The 20184-nt window shown below is 37.4% G+C and overlaps 1 protein-coding gene across 1 annotated transcript; it reads left to right on the top strand.

Moving 5' to 3' along the window:
- Window positions 1-7185: 7185 nt before the first annotated feature.
- Window positions 7186-8972, top strand: LOC121742010 (3-ketoacyl-CoA synthase 12-like). Its single transcript, XM_042135021.1, has one exon. The coding sequence runs from the start codon at window positions 7366-7368 to the stop codon at window positions 8776-8778; it is 1413 nt and encodes a 470-aa protein (XP_041990955.1). The 5' UTR covers window positions 7186-7365; the 3' UTR covers window positions 8779-8972.
- Window positions 8973-20184: the final 11212 nt, after the last annotated feature.

The following is a 20184-nucleotide window of genomic DNA, read 5'->3' as shown; positions in this document are numbered from 1 at the left end:
TAAGTTACGGCGACACAATTTTTACACCATAACGTCGTGAAATTAGAACCGAAGGTTTGATCGCGAAAAACTATTTTCAGTCGCAAAGTTGTGAGTTTGCGAGGAATTTGGCGAGCACCAATGCTTTCGATTTTGTTTAATATGGCTGAATTTAGCAAGCACAATGATACTAGTAATGTAAACTTATACATATATATGTAAACACTTTTTGAGCATTTATATGCTCATTAAACAATCTTCACTTCAATTAATACCATAAAATATGTTGAATTCAACAAATCAATTACTAAGCCTGCACACAATATGGCCATGTTAAAAAGTAGTAAGAGGCAAAAAGCACGATATTAAATTAAATTAAGACACTTAAAATTCTAGTATCATACTCTCTTCATCCCATAACATATGTCACACTTTCCTTTTTAGTTTATCTCAAAAAAAATGTTACATTTCCATTCCTGAAAAAAAAGCTCTCTCTCATGTTCATATAAATACTATCTCCACCTAACACATAAAACAACATCAGCTAAAATCTCGTGTCACTCTTCAAGTATGTCATCTATTATGGGACGAAGGGAGTATATAAGAGCATATGCAATACAGGCCCATTGGCCCATTCCACGAGAAACGAGAAGGTTGCGAGTTGCGAGCTGCGGTGCAGAGAGGCGGTGAGATGAGGTCTACTCGCCAAACTTTGGCATCATGACTTGGACGTTATTTTCTGCTAGCTAAAAGTAGTGAGTACACATGCGTATGTACTGGAAAAAAAAAACTTACGCATGCTTATATACTGAAAATTAGTTGGGACCAATCCATGTCATGCATTTTTCTCATGTTCATTTGTTCAATTAAAATAATAAAAACTTAGAAGTTTAGTCGTGTGTACGTGTACGCAAGTTTCTGTACATCAAATCTCATTAAACTTTTGTATTTATAATTGTATTACAAATGTGATTTATTACTAAGCATATTTTTCTATTTTCATTTGGGTAACTTGCAATTTTTATACGTGAAGTAAGCATGGTAAACCCTTGCTCTGGTACAATAATAGCCAATCTAATAAAAAATTACCAATTATCAAAACCACTAACAAATCACATAATTAAAAAAGGCTTAGAGCATTTTATGAATATCATTATAAAAAAAAATTAAAGCCCGGGAAGAATATAACCCGCTCTCTAAATTAGATTTCCAAATCATTGATCATACTTACATGATCGAACTCAAAATTGGCAAGAAAAAAATATGCAAGAATGAAATGAAAATCCGTTCATGATTATTGGACCGAAGAACTAATTATCTAGTTATAGAAATGTAACTATATAATTTAGAGTTAATATAATGTGGGGCCCATCGTTAAAACCTTGGGTGTGTGCCTGTGTGGTGTGGTGACATGCAAAATAGACAAGATGAAATAAATATGTGGATAACTGCATAAGGTCAAGCTCAAGCTCAATGAAGTAGTTGGAGAGATGTACCATTATTATGAACAATTATAATCACAAGCTCACATTTTGTCCATATTAATCTTTGTTTCTCCAAAATTAACTAAAGCAGATACACAAATCAATCATGATCACGGCCGCCCTTAGAAAATTAAATTTATTTGCGTCAAATTGTTCGATTGTTTATTCAACTCCTTTCTCGACAAGCGTTCGATTTGGAGTATAAATTAAGTGATTTGCACGTTGGTTTGTCACTTCAATAATTTGATGGTCATTTTTAGGGACTGATTTTATTAGTATTAAAAGTAAAATAAAATCGTTATCAACATTGATATTTAAACTGGTTAAACAGCTTTGATCGACAATAAGGCCATCCACAACGCTGTTCCCCCACCGTTCCTAAACCATTCCTTAAACTACTATTTGCGGGCCCCACTGTACTTTTTACTCCATTCCTTAACTAAGGAACGAAACCTGCAACCCTCCGTTTCTTATCTGTTCCTTAACCGTTCCTTAAATTACTATTCATTCAATTTCATTTTTTATTTTTATTTCCAATCCAATTCAATTAAAACAAACACACTTCATTAAAATTTAAATAACATTACAACTTAAAATTCAAAAAAATAGAAAAAGACATAATTTAAATCCTAAAAAAATTAAAAAAATGACATAATTTAAAATATAATTTTATAGAGACAACCAAGAATGAGTTTGTCCCACATCGAAAGTGGAACATGAAACATTCAAGGATGTCTCTATAAAAGAGAGACAACCAAGAATGAGTATCATAAATTCGCAAGTCCATCAAATATATATGGGCTAATACGAATTTCTAGTATTCATTTATTTGTAAAAATTGTTTTTAAATATAAAAAACAATTTTATAAATAAAAAATATTTTTTTAAAAAATTATTTTTTAAAAAAAATGAATTTATTGCGTCAGCGTGACGACGCCCACTCGCGGGCCGGCGAGTGGGCGTCACGCACGACGCAGGGCGAGCCACGTCGCCAAAGCGCGTGGCGGCACGGACCGTGCCGCGGGTCGTGCCGTCGGCACCCGGCACGGCTTGGGAACGACACGGAGACGGAACGCACCTCCGCAACGCGTCGCGCGCCGGTTCCGTTCCGCCGGCACGAAATGCGGAACGCGGGCGGCCCGCGTTGCGGGTGCTCTAAAGCGGCTGGGGCATTAAAGCACCCGTCAGGGTGCTGTCCCATCAGGCTGGGAGGAGACACCGACGGGTTGCTGTTGCGGGTGTCTCGTACCAGAGGGCATTTCGTGCTGAGGGGTTGAGCTCTTATTTGCGGGACATGCACAAGGGCCACGTGGCGCTCCCTGGTCGCGTGGTGACGCCCACTAGTCGCTTTGGCCGTTTAAAATGTTATTTAAAAAAATGGAAAATTTAAAAATTAACTAAAATTTTCTCACTTCCACAAATATTACTCCGTATTATTTTTCTCCTTTTTTTTACCTTTACATTTTTTTTATCATCCAATTCATCCCCAAATCATCTACAAATATCTCATTCATCATATAGTTTTTTTCTCACACAAAAAAAACAACTCTCTTCGTCCTCTAAAAATAGAAAGCGTTTTCTTTTTCGCCCGTCCCCTAAAAATATAAACTTTCTATTTCATGAAATTTCTTTCTCTCAAATGAGGTGGGGCCTATTTTTCATTAACACACTTTTCTTTCTATCTCTCTCTTACTTTACCAATTTTTCATTAAAACTCGTGTCATTTCAAAAGTTCCTATTTTTAGGAGTCGGAGGGAGTATTTCTCACTAAAAATTTTCTTTGCATTTTCATTTAACTACTTATGATTTTAAATTATGTACTCATACTTTTTAATTTTTATGATTTTAACGATGTAGTTTTAATTTTTAGGATTTCAACTTAGTAATTTTTTATTTTTAGGAATTTAATTTTGTAATATTTTATTTTTAAGAATTTGTAATGTAATTTTTTTAATGAAATTTTATTGATAAAATGTTTTTTTATTAATTTTGCATTTAAAAATTGTACTATACTAGAATTGAAATAGTGAGATTCGTGAATAATGAAGAGAAGGAGTGGTAAGGATGAATGTTTAAAGGTGTTATCTCTTAAATAAGGACAATATAAAAAGTGATGAGTGACCCATCAATAATTAAAGGACAATATGATTAAGGGACGACGGTTGTGGATGCTCTTAGTGCATCCGCAACGCGGGCTTTTTGTTTCGTCAAGGGGGACAAGATGGGGGAGGGACGCGTTGCAAGCGTCCCATCCCCCTGCGTGTAGCTTCGCTGAGGGACGAAGGGGTGTCCCTCCCAGCGTCCACCCCTCCTCGTTAAATCAAATGGTTGTGTGAAGCCCAGTCACGGGCCGTGTTTGTAATATGATTTTTTATTAAATTGAAAAATATAATTTCAATTCAATTTTTTATTCATTATTAAAAATATATTTGTTCCACGACAATTTTACCTGATTTTTGTTTGTTTTCTCATTTTTAATCATACACTACTTCATAAACTCATACTACCTCATTCAATGTATAATTAACACTCATTTACTTTTTCCTACACTTATTTGAATTCAATTTTGCTTTCACTTCAAGTATGGATCCCAACGAAGGGTTTAACAAGATATACGACTACACGAGTATCTTCAGCAAACTCGAGACTATTATGTGAACCCTCCTGCGTATCCTGCTCCAAGAACTTGTTGGTACGTCTATCAACACTAAGAGCTTGTTGCAGAAAGGCTCGATGAGGACTACTTTGCTGAGCAACCGTGATAGGGGCCAAACATGTGCGACGTTGTTTCGTATGCGTCAAGAGTTACTCTTTCGCATAGCAGATAAATTCAAATTTATAATATGTATTTTTCCACTTCCAAAAAATGTAATTGAGGATTTCAATAATATGTTATCATACTCTTAATAAAATATATTTTTTGACTTGTGGGTATTGTATTTTAAATAAAGAATGTACGAGTATTAAAAAGTGGAGTGGGCTATTTTTAACTAGGCTATTAAAGTGACTTGTGGGTTGTTAGTTGTTACAGCGTTTAACTAACCTTTTATTTTGTACGATACTCCGTTTCGTCAAATGCACCATATAAATTATACATATAATGCGAATTAATAATGGCAATAAAAATAAAAAGCATATCATATCATATGAATTAGTTTGTGTCGCAGAAATTAGCAGACACATCATATGCACATCCATCAGTTGTATTAATTGCACACACATATATAAACCATCAATATTGTCATCGCTACTCATAATTTCATGCAAATTAATGGCTGCCACAAGTTCGTAGACCATTGCCAGCCAACTAATATTTCCCTACCACTTTAATTTCTCCAACACCTGTCAAATATATTTATACAGCTTTTGTTGTATCCTCGCGCACTTTTTTTTAATTGTAATCTCGCATGAATCAAGGTTCTATCAATTGGTAAGAATTGGTACATAAGGATATGATCAAATGAGAACCTATTCTAACATAAACAAATAAGAACTAATATAAACCCTTTCATCCCCAAATCCAATGGTTTATGTTTTGACGTGTCTTTATTTTTAAATTAAATTTTAATATAAAGGTTATCATAGTATTTTAATTAAACGTGGTTATTGAACATTACTCCCTCCGTCCGCGAATAGCAGTCTCGTTTTTCCATTTTGGTCCGACCACGAATAGGAGTCCCGGTTCATAATTACCATAAATGGTAAAGATGCCTCACATTCCACCAACTCATTACGCTCACATATCATTTAAAACTAATATATACAAGTGAAACTCATATTCCACTAATTTTCTTACACCCACTTTTCTTAACATTTATTAAAACCCGTGCCGAAATGGAATGTGACTCCTATTCGCGGACGGAGGAAGTATAAAACAGTTATATATCCCAATCGAGTATCGTTGTCCAAACTAGAGTATTTTTTTTTTCAGATTTTCCTACCAACTTATAATTGTTTTAAACAATTTACTACACAACATGTTTAGATCACAAAAAATATATGTATCCAAAAAAATACAAAAAAAACCGTAAATTTATAACAGCCAGTTAAGAATCAAGCAAATAATAGCACAAAAAAAAAAGATAAATCAAGCAAATAAGTGTACAATGATATAGTGTATTAGAAGTTAATAAATAAGTTAATAAATGGATCATATTAGAAGACAAAATAAGTAATGCCATATTAAATAAGGTATTGATTATGAGCCGCAGAAATTATTAATCTTTGCGTTTACTTTTGTTGAGGGTTTAATTTCCTACTACTACTTTCAACACACATGGATATAGTGGGTTTAGTATATTACTCCTACTAATTAATAACAACGATATGATGACGTTAAACCTAAAGTTTACATCAAGCTTTTTACACCAGGAACTAGATAGCCCCATGTATAAATGTTGCAAATAACTCAATATTTATTGTGAATTCATGTATATACAATCAGCACCATTTGTGTTTCGTTCGTCTAAATATTTTATAATAAATTACATAAAAATCAAATAATCGTTTGTGCTTATTGTTCATGTATTCATAGCTGTTTTTTTATAAGAAGAAATGCTCAAGCCATAAGAATGGCCAGCAGAGAATACATCAAAAAAAAAGTCAAGCTAACAAAGGCTTAGTAAAAACTAAAGCTACCAACATCAAATACATGTTCTGGTAATTAACTTTTATCTTTAGAGTTATAGTACTACTGCTATTACTTATTAATTAGGATGGTTTATTTCATAAATAGAGCATATATATAACTAATCTTTAAGAATTAATTAATTGTTGGTAATAAAGTGTTGATTTGAGTTTAGAGTATTATAATAATTTTTGTTGTAAAATAATAAATTTTGTAGTTATGCACAAATCAGTGGTAAGAGTAAATATCCTAATTTCAAACAGCATAAATGTCTGAATATAATAACATGAATACAATAAATAAACAAATCAACTAAATGTATACGTGTGGACGTGTGGTTATTTCCCCACACACTAACACTCAAACAAAACTGAAAGTAAAGAAAAAGAATTAATATACTTAAGTCGACTGGTCAATCAGAACAACAATCTTGAAGATGATTCATTGAAAACTATACCTATCATGTCAATCAGAAAAATAAGATGATGGTCAAGGCACTGCACTACTAATCCGTCCGTTGTATTCGTTAGTACTCCTATTAATTATGGATGATACTAAACAATGAACTATTTATCATTATTCTTTTATATTTCTTGATGAGGAGCACTGGACTTGTGTTTGCATGTTGTATTTTGCAATGGTGGCTTCGAGCCCCATGTGAGTACAGGGGATGAGTGTCGGCCTATGTGCATCATGGATTTTGATCTTAACAATTGGTCTTTGTATAGTTTTTGGGTTGTTCTTCGGATCTGATCCTTATATTGTTTTGAACCCAACTTAATACTTTTGTACCACATTAAAAAAAACCTAACTTAATACTTTTGTACCACAGTTAAATAACAGCCCTCAATTTAGAGAGAGAAGAAATCTTCTAGTCCTCCAACGAAGGCACTATGGTGTAAATGTAAATTTGTACACAACATAATCAATCAAGTTGATTTCGTGACGGAGCATTCCCTAAGAGCTAATGGAAAATAAGTACTCATATATATCCGCGCGTAATTAATTCATTGATTCACAAATCACCGAGCCCTAATTCTTAAACAATTTATGCATGATATAAAGGGAAAGTCACGCACATAAACAAGTTGGTGGAAGTTGAGGGATACAATTATGTTTCTAAGACCACAGTCACATGTTTTTTCCATATATTATCTCCCCCTTCTCTTTTCCCATCAAACCAAAATTACAAAATTTCAAAAACAAAAACACAATAGATTTGCAATAAGTCATCCACTATCTCTCCCTATATCTAGTAGGTAAAAGAATTCATAGATGAATCTTGCCGTCATAATGTTCTTCTACTCCCTCTCTCTCCTCTCTCTCCTCTACTTGTTATGGCGATTCTTCGACGGCAGGAGGCACCGCAACTGCTACATCCTCGACTACGAGTGCTACAAGCCGACCGCCGACCGCCGCCTGAGCACGAAATTCTCCGGCGAGGTCATCCGTCGCAACAAGCACCTCGGCCTGAACGAGTACAAGTTCCTCCTCAAGGCCATCGTGAGCTCCGGCATCGGCGAGGAGACGTACGCCCCGAAGATGGTGTTCGAGGGGCGCGAGGCCTCCCCGACCCTCCACGACGGCCTGGTCGAGATGGACGAGTTCTTCCACGACAGCATCGACAAGCTCCTCACCCGCACTGGCATCCACCCGGCCGACATCGACGTCCTCGTCGTCAACATCTCCATGCTCGCCACCGTCCCCTCCCTTTCCTCCCGCATCATCAATACATACAAGATGCGGGAGGATGTAAAGGTGTACAACCTCACCGGCATGGGCTGCAGCGCCAGCTTAGTCTCTGTCAACATCATCCAGAATGTTATGAAGACGCGGAGGAACACTACCGCCATGGTTGTGACCTCTGAGTCACTCAGCCTCGGCTGGTACACAGGGAACGACCGTTCGATGATCCTAGCCAACTGCCTGTTTCGATCAGGCGGCTGCGCGATGATCCTCACTAATAAACCCTCACTAAAGGATAAGGCCATGTTCAGGCTGAGGACGCTGGGGCGGACGCACCACGGAGCCAGAGATGAATCCTATGACTGCTGTGTTCAGAAGGAAGACGAGAAAGGGTTTATAGGGTTTCATTTGGGGAAAAATCTGCCGAAAGCGGCGACACGCGCTTTTGTTGACAATCTGAAGGTGATGGCGCCGAAAATCCTCCCGATCCGCGAGCTGGCCAGGTTCACTGCCCTGCTGGTGGAGCGGAAGGTGCGGCAGAAGTGGAGCAAGGCGGGAGGCGGAGGGGCGAGGCCGCTGATCAACTTTAAAACAGGGGTGGATCACTTCTGCCTGCACACAGGGGGGAAAGCGGTGATCGATGCGATCGCGCAGAATCTGGATCTGAGCGAGTATGACGTGGAGCCAGCGCGGATGACGCTGCATAGGTTCGGGAACACGTCGGCGAGCAGCTTGTGGTACGTGCTGGCGTATATGGAGGCGAAGAAGCGGCTGAAGAAAGGGGATAAGGTATTCATGATCAGTTTCGGGGCGGGTTTCAAGTGCAACAGCTGTTTGTGGGAAGTGATGAGGGATTTGGATGGGAGGAATGTGTGGAGTGAGTTTATTGATAAGTATCCGTTGAATAATCTGGCTAACCCTTTCTTGGAGAAGTTTGGATGGCTGCATAATGAGGATCCGGATACCTTCTACGTCCCCGATGATTACCAAATACCCGATTAATTAATTACTTCTTCTGTTTTACTTTCTGTATGTGTGTGTACGCGCGCGTTTCGTGATTCTTCCATAATTAATTTTATTTTGTTTGTTTTCTCTATCTTGGAGGTTTTAGACATCCGATTTAGAGATACAATTGTTGTTTTATTGTATCCTGTTTCAAAATGTTATGTATACCGTATACGATTAAGAATGCAAAATGCATGCTACATGTCTCACTTTATATATATATAATATATATATACACATCACTCTCCTCTCTCTCCATCTCCATGATCTTGGAATGATGGTTAATTACTTTCTAAATTGGTCATTACAGTATCTATCTAGTACATTTCTAAAAGGTGAACAAGTGATGATAGATGTTTTGGCGTGTGGGGTAAGGATGAAACAATCTGGATTGGTGGATTTTGTATGATCTAGATTGGTATAGTAGTAAAAGCATCACCCATAGGAGATGAGGGCGCAGTAGAAAATTAATGAGGAGGGTCGTTGGATCTAACTCCAAAAGAATGAATGCACAAAGCTATTAATTGCCCGGTGCCACGTCTTGCTAGCTAGCTGGCTCCTTATGCATAATAAACATACTACTCTACTAGTATTTGAAATAAAAGCCACTTACATTATCAGAAAATGACATTTTTCATTTGGTGCCCTTTTAGCCCTACTATTTATCAATGCATGTACAATACAATGTGGCCGAATTAAACCGGTTTTGATAGGATGTGTAACGCTTGCATTATAAGTATAATGTTGTTTTTTGACTAGGTCTACCCATATCCACTTAATTTTCTTAGGTCTTGTCATATTTTCGTTAGTTTTGGTTTGATCCTCATTAGTAGCCTGTATGCAACATTTTTGTTGGATTTGATCCTACCTCAAAATTAAGGTGATTTCAACTCGATCTTAATTAGTTGAGAGTCTCTTTCATGTGGGCAAGAGGAAATCATGCACTATTAATTACTCTAGTTAATAGATAATTAATAATATTAATATATGACCACTATAATTAATATACCATAAATACTAGTAGTATAAAGAACTAAGAGGGTTGTATTGAATAAAAAATTCAATGAACTAGACATATTGTAGCGTCCATACTATATTAGAAAATTTAATTTTAGACAAAAAATAGGACCAGATTACGGATACTTTTTAATGATCTATTAACTATCTCTGTGATTTTTATATTTTTGCAAACTACTACTGAAAGTCTAAAACTTTCGTAATTTAATAGATTTGCACATGGGGCATGTTGTTTTAGTCCCCCCCTTATCCATAAAGATCCTTCTTCCATAATCTCTACATGTAATCAATGTAGCATATTCGATAATATGCGTATTTAGTCGATAATGCATGATGATTAAGGATGTACAAAATTAAATAATAGTGACATAATTGGGGGTAGATTGAAATTATTGTATATTGGGATGTAAATGCGAGGGCATGTAATGATCAACTACTAGTAGTGCTCGAAATCAATAAATGTGGTGACAGACATCAGACATGGCTCGCCAGCTTTCACATGATTAACATTTTGTTTGGAAGCATTACTCCTCGTCTCCTCCCATATACTGTAACACCCCGACTTTTTCTACTCTTTTTATTGTGTTCTTGAAAGGACCGTCGTTTGTGCACTTGGAAATTTTACGACCTTGTTATTTTTTTTTCGGGAGAAGAATTTTACCTTTTGGGCCAAACATTTATTTTTCTAACCCAATTTAAAACCCAATTGTGTTGAGCCCAAAACACATTTTATTTCTTTCTGTTTGAGCCAATTTTGGAGAAGCCCAAAGATTTTTCTTTTATTCCACTACACTTTTAAATCCCACTATCTATTCCATTATCTCAACAAGAAATTATATACTCTATTCCACTACCTCCACCACCACAAACATCACAACGGCCATTCATGACTTTGCTTTTAGAGATTTCCCCACTAATTCTAAACAATATATATTCCTCCCACATCAGTTTCCAACTCCACATATTTCACGTTTCACACATCCAATTTGGAGAGAAGAAAACCGAGAGGTGAGGGGAGAAAAGAGTGAGGCAGCGGTTGATGAGAGGAGGATTTCAATCCTTTTGAGAGGGGTACGCCGACAGCAATGGCACAGCGAGGTCTCGGAGTCGAGAGCAACAGCGAATTTTGCTTACGGACAGCGGTGACCCCACGCGGCGTGCGACGGAGGATAGGCGAGCGACAGCGTCTCCCAGCGGCGACGGAGCAGCGGCTACAACGGCATCTCCCGGCAGCGATGACGCTGAACGAACCCGACGGATCGATGGCAAACCTTCTGCACAGCAACTGTCGACGTCTAGCAGCAGCTAACCGACAAGCAGAGGCGCCGGCGTGAGCACCGACGCGATATGGAGAATCTGGACGCGCGACAGCAGCGTCTCCCGGCTCTGAGCAGCAGCAACAATGTGCAGCAAGGGCTGATCGTGACAGCGATGGACTCACGGCTGGAAGGCGGTGACAAAGAGCGACCCCAGCAGCGGCTGCTCGGTGATGACGGCGACACTGCAAGACCTTCGACTGCACAGCAGCGACGACGCAGCAGCGCCGAGCGTCTGTGGTGGACACGGGTGACGAATCGGAGTCAGCAGCGGCGACGTCGGCGGCGAACAGGCTGACCAACGGGCAGTAGCCGACGACGACCGATCTGGACCGTGAGTTGCAGAGTTTACAGTGATGGAACAAAACGAATTGATAGAGAGATGAGTGATGGTGGTCGAAAGAGGAAAGGGAGCGACGGCGGAGCAGCAACGTTCGTACAGCAGCGCCTCCCGGCTCTGTGCAGCAGCCAACAACAGCAACAACGTGCAGCAACGGGCCGAACAGCGATGGCACCGCTCGTCTGCTCGACGAATTCCGAACAGTGAAACATCGCAAGTGAATCGTGATCGCAAGGGAAAGAAAGTGTTTTCGGATTAAGCACACGAGGTGGGCTTTCGAACTAAATACTTTTAAGAGCTTTAGTTTTAATATATTGATTCGAGCATCTTTTTATGTGACAAAATTCCTTTTAATTGAGATTGCAAGTATTATTAATTTTATTCGATGATGATGTGATTTATGTGCTTAAAGTGAAAGTGATGTTATGTGATATACGTGTTGATTTAGCGAGTGCTTTGTGATTTGCTCGACTTGTTGATGTGATGTGAGATGATACTCGACCTTGACAGAGAAAAATGATTTTATGTTTCAAATACGTTTTTGAGGAAAATAAAGTTTGCAAAGGGAATATCATGCCATGTGTTTGTTTTGAGAAATGTCTATCTGTTTGTTTAGCAAGGGAGTTGTCCCTACTAGACCTATTGAAATCGAATTCGGGTCTGACTAGGGAGTGAGTCCCTACTCAGGCTAGTGTACACCAATGGGGATCGTGAGCCGTCTTTTGGGTCGGCCGGTCTAGTGATCAAGTTTGCGGCCACAAATCTCGTTTCACAGTATGTTGTTGATGTTGACGAGGTTGATGTTGATGAGGTTGATGTTGATGAGATTGATGTTGATGAGATTGATGTTGATGTTGATGTTGATGATTATTTAGTGGGGAGTGAGTCCCTACTATGAGTTTAATCGAATTCGGGTCTTAGCAAGGGTGCGTCCCTACTCGGACTAGTGTACACGATGAGGACCGTGAGTCATCGAATGGGTTGGCCGGTTTTCGTGCTCGTGGAAAGTGGCCCCTTACACGGCACCCTAAAGAACAGATATGTCAGTTTCTTAAATAATCAAGGAGAAATGGTTGGTTTGAAATGATGAGAAAAAAAGATTTGAGGATGAGTTGAAAGTTTGTGTTTGAAATATTTTTAGTGTCTCGGGCCTTTTCAAGTTAAAACCCCGAGGTCACTCAATGGTGGCATGATATACACAACTGTTATAAAAATTGTTTTGGCATTTGTTCACTGAGTGCATCAAGTACTCAGCCCTGCATGTGTTTTCCCTATGTGCAGGTTGAGCGGTGACGAGTGCGGTGGGTGTTGAGCATAAAAGGTGAAGAATGTCTATCAAATGTCTAGAATATGTTGTGTCTTCATACATAGCATTATTCTACTCTCGAAATGCTTCCGCTGAATGTTGTTTCTTTTGAGTTTATGTATTGTTGAGATATAATCCATTTGAGTTCTCAATTGTTGAGATGATACTCTGATTTTTATTGAAATATTCCCGTTTGTTTCGAGCTATGGTCAAGTTGTGTCGTTTTCCCCCTTTCTTCCCCGCTTCTTTAATCCTCCCCTAGTCGCGATCAACCGTGTTTTCTATCCTTAGAAAATGCGGGCGTGACATATACAGGGAGGAAAATGATCTAATAATACACTATAGCTTAATTTCATATTGCAAGACAATGATTAACTATTTAACTATGCTAGTCTTGTCACTGTCTTATTGTTATTATTTGAATGTATATAGTATCTATTTCTCGAAGGGGTTGACAGCGGAAGCGTGCATGAAATCGATCACATAATATCTTGATCTATTTAGCAGAATATTTAGACAAAATCTATTCGCGTAATTCTCACATGTATCATGCTCATAACTTGAATTTAATCATGCTTTAGCGTAATTGAAACCTAAAACATGCTTACTACGGAGTTAGCCTATTTACCTCGTTAATTCTCCAAAGAATCGAAGTTGGCTAGCGTCTTCTCCACGTGAAGATCTTGAGTACTAAACCACGGATCTTCTTACTGGTTCCCGGACTGTAAATTGATATCAGTGTGAGCTGATCTCACCAGAATACTAGGACTTAAATAAAGAAGACGAAAACTGCTCACGGAGGGAGCTGAAAAAATCGTCCCTCTTGTGCAGGGAGAGGGGGACGAAAATTTGGAGAAAATATTAAGTCTGTTTTCTGTCTCATTTATTCTCTTATTTATATTAAGTCAAATATTGGGCTCAGTCAGGGATCTATAGAAGAATTTGGATATGGCATCCCCCAATTAGCTTCTTACTAATTAAATTGAACCAACAATTTAATATAAGCTTATATTGGAATATTACGAGCAACCACTACAGAAGTAATATTGCACTGCCCATCCAAATCTGAAATTACAAGTATTTCGAGTTTCCATTTGTTTGTCGTTCATTTCCCGTGCTTAATATAGAAACGTCCATTAATTAATTAATGACTGCTATGAACTTAATTAATTAACATATTATTAACTTCAAGAGTGGACTTACCAAGAAACGCTTATTTATTATTCATAGAGTAATCAAACTCCAACTAGCTAGGTTCCGAATAATAAAACCTTGTTTCGAGCTCCTCTTGTGGACGTTATCACACGAGACTCACCTCGCGCACGATTCAATATAATAGCAATCCTAGCACCGCTAGATATTAATCACCACTACCCAATATACCAGGATTCTTGGGTTGCGAAAAGCCCGCACCATTTGGTAAGTCAAAGTAGTGCATAATCAATACTGTATGCTCAATGCTAACGTACATTGATTAAGAAATTGATTATCCAGACCTCGTCTGTCAGTAGATAGCATAAAGACTCGTCTTACTGTTAGATCCAATTCAGTGCTATACCACACCAATGTCATCTTATTTCAGTAAGACTTAGAAATATGCTGACTGACATTGCAACCTTTCACGATAGGTAGTCTAGGTCTATCTAGGTTGTGAAATTCTTATTTTTCTTTGTTCAGAACTGATCGTGTTACCTTAAAGTGGACGACGCCCACAACAGGTCTACTAAAATAAAGACTTAGACTTTGTTATGTTGTTTATACATTTAAATATGCAATAAACATTCATTAAATGTAAAACATAACAACATTATGACAAAAATAATTTGTTGCATCCATTGGAAAATAAAATATAGAGTTTTACAGTATTCAATCACTCGAAAGGTGATTTCTAGTATACAAACTCTAACAATCTCCCACTTATACTCAAGACAGCTTTCGAGTATACAAAATAAATGTGCACTACGTCTAATTCTCCCACTTATACTGAAAGCGAGTTGAGGTCTTGAATTAGTCGAACTCCCATCCCTTTAACATGGCGTTCGAACGGTTTCACCGCCAATGCCTTTGTAAAAGGATCTGTCAGGTTGTTCTCTGACGCAATCTTGACCACTTGTATGTCTCCTCTCTGCACTATATCTCTAATGATATGATACTTCCTCTCTATGTGTTTGCTCGCTTTGTGAGCCCGTGGTTCTTTCGAGTTTGCCACGGCACCAGAATTGTCACAATAAATGGTGATGTTCTTGGGCAGATTCGTAACCACACCTAAGTCCATAAGGAAGTTCTTGAACCATACAACCTCTTTTGCAGCCTCCGAAGCGGCCACATATTCGGCTTCCATGGTAGAGTCCGCGATGCATTTCTGCTTCACACTCTTCCAAATTACGGCTCCACCTCCTAAGGTGAACAGACGTACATTCCTTCGTTGTCTTTGTTATGATACTCCGAAAGGCTTGAGACTTAGCCGATCGGTTCTGAGTACCAAAGAGATTTGTGAGATTTTGCATAATCTCGGCGGCAGTCGCCATGACAGAATGTTGATGCTTGAGCACCGAAGACATAGAAGCCAACATATAGCACTTAGCCATCTCATTCGCCTTATGCCACCGTTTATGATCATCTCTAACTCCTGCCGCGGCATTTGCCGCCGGCACTGGAGGCTGTGGAGTAGTGAGCACAAACTTGTACTCTTCAGTTGTGAGAACGATGTCCAAATTTTATTTCCATTCTATGTAATTTTGGCCCTCGAGTTTGTTTTCTTTAAGAATTGCAGAAAGAGGATTGAGTTACATTTTAACGATTTAGTTTGCACTACAAAACATAAGATTTACTATTTATCATAAACTTATGTAAGAAATTTGAGTAGATTAACCATAAGAAATTTGTCAAAATTGAGAAGGGAGACAATTTTGACCACGTATATAATACTGAGAGTTTAAGATCTATTTAAGTATTTATTAAACTTTGGAATATTTTTTATAAATCCTATTTAATTTAAGATTGAAAGTTTTATCCTATACATAAGTATATATACTTCATTTGTTCCATACAAATATGCCCAAATTTATTGATATCAGTATTTAAAATTTTAGTACTCATTCGTTCCCATTTTTAGTTTACTTTTGCTATTTTAATTAATCCCTATTTATTATCCATTTTCATTTTTTATCATAAATGTTAAATGGGTCCACATTCCACTAACTCATTATACTCACATTTTATTATACAGTATATAAATGTGGGACTCACAATCCATTAATTTTTTCAATTCACTTTTCTTTATATTTTTATAAACTTATGCCCAACACAAAGTGAACTAAAAATAGAGGATGGAGGGGGTATTATTTGTATTGTAAATAGAGAAAAAGTTGTGTTATTTTTATTATAAAAGGAGAAATATCATTAAAAAATGTTAGTTAAATTCAATTAAGATTATCAAACTATACAAAATTTTGTTGTATGTTAGAACTCTGTTACTTACATAGTACGTAATTTTTTATTTACAAATGTTGCTTCATTTGTTAACCTCTACAATGCAGCTAATGTTCAATCTTGCTTTGTGGGGACAAATTTCAATCCTTTATGGGAAAATGATTTCTTACTCTTTTAGGAGGTACATCAGCTCTATCATCAACTATTTAAAAACAAGAACTTTGAAATTTAACTTTTAGGTTGTGATGTCCCCATCTCAAGACCACTAAAACATTAATAAATTTTTTTTTTAATTGTGAATTCCCAACAAGTTGCACGTAATCTAGCCATTTTTTGGGACCTCGATTTATCATTCCAGCAAGTAGTAGCACATAATCAATGTTAGAAGTGGCTGCAGAAATGATCAAGTTAAGATTGGCTTGATCAATCAAGCTGATGACTTGATTAAGCACGATGACTTGATCAAGTCATTGGTGATCAAGCGCGATGACTTGATCAAGCCGGTAATCGAGCGCGATGACTTGATCAAGCGTGTTGAAGGAGATGGCTTGATCAACCAAGTCTTGTTGCTTGAAAAAAGTGGAGATGTTCGTACACGAGGAAAAGCAAGCGACAGCTCCCAACAAGCTGTCATCGCACGAGCTAACACCTCAATGCTCGGACCACGAACGTACTTGGAGAGACGTGTTGCTCAATGGAATGAAGAAGAGAGAGAGTTTGCAGAGTTAGTTTTGATTAATGTTGATAAAGTATGATTAGTCTTGTACTATGGAGATTAATGAGAGATTCTAGATCATTCCAATATGAAGTATATGTAATAGGGTCTTGCTGTAAGTTTACTAATCAATGAAAAATGCAGAATTGAAAACTTTCTCCAAATACTTTTCTAGCATGTCTACTTTCCTTTTCTTCATAGCTTCTGCAGCTTCTTTTCAACCACGTCCCTATCGATTTAGATGATTTCACATATCTCATTTTCAGTGTTTGAAAGTTGTTTTGTTCAAGGATATAAGAAAAAAATTCGTTGAGAAAGAAGAACAAAAAAAGTAAAAAAGATAAGAAATAACGAAATTAAAAAAATAATTGGAATTTATATCGCAGACTGAGTAAATGATCTATTGGTTAACCGGTGAGTAAAATTAGGGGTGACAAATCGTGCGTGTCGGGTCGTTATCGTGTCGACACGATAACGACACGAACACGATAACAACAAACACGAACACGACCCGTTAAGAAAACCTCAAACACGAACACGAACACGACACGAAACCCTCAGACACGAACACGACACGAACCCATTAACGACACGAACCAATTCGGGTCAACACGACACGATAACAACACGTACATGAGATGACACGATAACGACTCGATAACAACACGACCTGATAACGGTTAAACCTATTAAAAATTAAAATAATAAGAATTAATAATATTAAAATATTATTTGTTGACGGATAACACGAACACGACACAGACACGTATTGTTAACGGATAACAAGAACCCGACACGAACACGATACGAAATTTTCGTGTCCTTAACGGGTCGACCCGATAAGGACACGAACCCAATAAGCTCTGACCCACACCCATTATTTTCGTGCCGGTTCGTGTCGTGTTATCGTGTCGTGTCAAAAATTACCAGCCTAAGTAAAATAATACTCCCACTAATTTCATCAAAAGTGGCTCAAGATATTCATTAAAACCTTGTAAAAAAGCTGAAATGACAAACAATATAATGTATTCAAGCTTTACTCATTTCCTTTGTGAAGTAAACTTGTCAGCCAAAAGAATTAATTGATCTAAAAAGTTACTATAAGAGATCAAACAGATGGAGAATAAGGCAGCAGATGATATACTTGTACAAAAGGGTCAATTTCTCAGGAAATGTTTCACAACATTATTTATGGTTCATTCTATTTTTCACAATCAACATTTATTATGCAGTTTAAGCATTATATAGGCTACTGGGGATATTTTTATCTTTAAAATCGCGTTCTCACAAATTCAATAGTTTAGACACCAATTATAAATTTCAATCCTATACAATTATCAATTACTGCACGATACTATGTAAATCATAAACACTTTTCTTATGTTTTAATGTTGTTCATTAGCAATTAGTCTCCCTTCTTAAAAAATGACGTTAACTGAATAATTACGAAAATCCTTTTTAAATTTACATTTAAGTTTTATGACTTTATCCATTCAATTTATATAAACACAGCTGATCCCCGACTTTTCCTATTTTATTTATTTATTTATTTATTTTTATTTTTTTACCTGGAAAGGATGGGTAGCCGATTGAAAGAGTATTGAATGTGCTCAATCGATCGAGAGGAATCTTAATTTATGCATCAAAGTTTTAGTTGTCAAATTTTATGAAAATAATTTAAATGCAAGAAACAAAGCTTAGTGGGCTTGTTGAATTAAGGGAGAAAAAGATTACATCATTTTTGGAGCCCATTCATGGAAAACCCAAATAACTAAAATAATTATTGGAGCCCAAAGTATCTCACGCCAAATGTCTTCATATCTGTCGTTGCTTACCGCTCCTCCACCTCCTGCTTGATTACCGCAATATAATCCCAAAGTCTCCACCACATTTACCAAACACCTTTTTTATCACAGAAAGGAGAGTTAGAGGAGATATTGCAGTGAGGAATGTCAGGTAAACTCCATCCCCACCTTTGTAATTCAAACACCATTTCCATGGCATGGTAAACGCAAATACAATACAACAGTACATGAATTTAGGCATGGCATGTTTAAGTTCTAGCTATCCTCAGTATGCACAAATCATAATCAAGAATAAGTTTCTGAACAGATTTAAGACCCTTGTTTTAAAGTATTACCAAGTCCCAAAATTTGTTATATATATATATGTGTGATGGCAGCAAGTATATAAAATCACCCAATGGGTTCCTAATCCACCAGTTTGTTATTAAACGTAAATGAGAAGTGAGAATTAGGACTTAGCTTTAAGAAGAAAGGGGCGTCGAATTGCTATTACTTGGACCCCGACCGTGACGGGTCTGGAACGGCGACGACGACAGATGCGAGGCAGCGACGGAGTGATGCTTTCACGGGCGTTGCACGCCGGCGATGACGCTGAGTCACCGTGAGAGGAGGAGAGGCGGCGGCGATTTGGAACGTAAGAAGAAGCAGGGCGATGGGGGTTCTCTGAATCTTAAATTAAATTGGGAGGAGGAGAAAGAGAGAATCAGAGGGAGGAAAGAGAAGGCCGGCCTGCGCCGCCATGGACGGTCACAAATCGAAAGAGAGAGTTGGTAGGCGGTGCTTGTGGCGTGAGAAGAAAAGGGTGAAATAGAAGTGGGGTGAGGTCCAATATTAGAAAGAGAGAAGAGGGTGTCACTTTTTATAATTGTATCAAAAGAATATAGCTTTGATCTAGTGATAGTTTTGGGCTGAAATTTTGCTACAAGTGAGTTGGACTAATTACTTCAATTAGTTACGCCAATTTTATCGGATGTGAGAAATATTCAATTAAGTATGGCTTAAGAGATTTTAAATCAAAGTTCTAAGTTACTAATTTTTGGATTAATTTATTAAATCTTGAGACTTTTTTTAGTTTCCAAAATTTTTACTTGAATATTCAATTCTAATAAGGGATTAAGTTCCGACGAAGTTTACACAAATGATTAACCCTCTGATTTAATTGCTAAAGAATTTCATAAATTTCCTAAGGATGAACGGAAAATGGTAAGAGATTAATTAGGATGTATGTATTCGAAGTAGATATTTAGTAGATATTTTTCTCGAGTCTTGTAGGGATCAGACTAGATCGGGTTCACTAATTACCAAGACCTCTTTATTCTTGAATAGGGAGCTCAGTCAAACTCCAACCAAGCGACTGATAATACATTCAAGATTACAACCAATCTCAAATACAGATTACAGGAAAAGTAAGCTATCTATTACACATGTTCACGATAGCTTCCTATCTCCAGCTCCTTCAACCTGTACACTAA

The sequence above is a fragment of the Salvia splendens genome, chromosome 7 (genome assembly GCF_004379255.2).
Source record: "Salvia splendens isolate huo1 chromosome 7, SspV2, whole genome shotgun sequence".
Lineage (NCBI taxonomy): Eukaryota > Viridiplantae > Streptophyta > Magnoliopsida > Lamiales > Lamiaceae > Salvia > Salvia splendens.
The sequence above is the reverse complement of the archived record's forward strand: the minus strand, read 5'-3'. Positions and strand labels throughout refer to the sequence as shown.

Bases quoted from the DNA above. Each gene is read 5' to 3' on its own strand.
- LOC121742010 (XM_042135021.1), top strand. From the start codon at position 7,366: ATGAATCTTGCCGTCATAATGTTCTTCTACTCCCTCTCTCTCCTCTCT.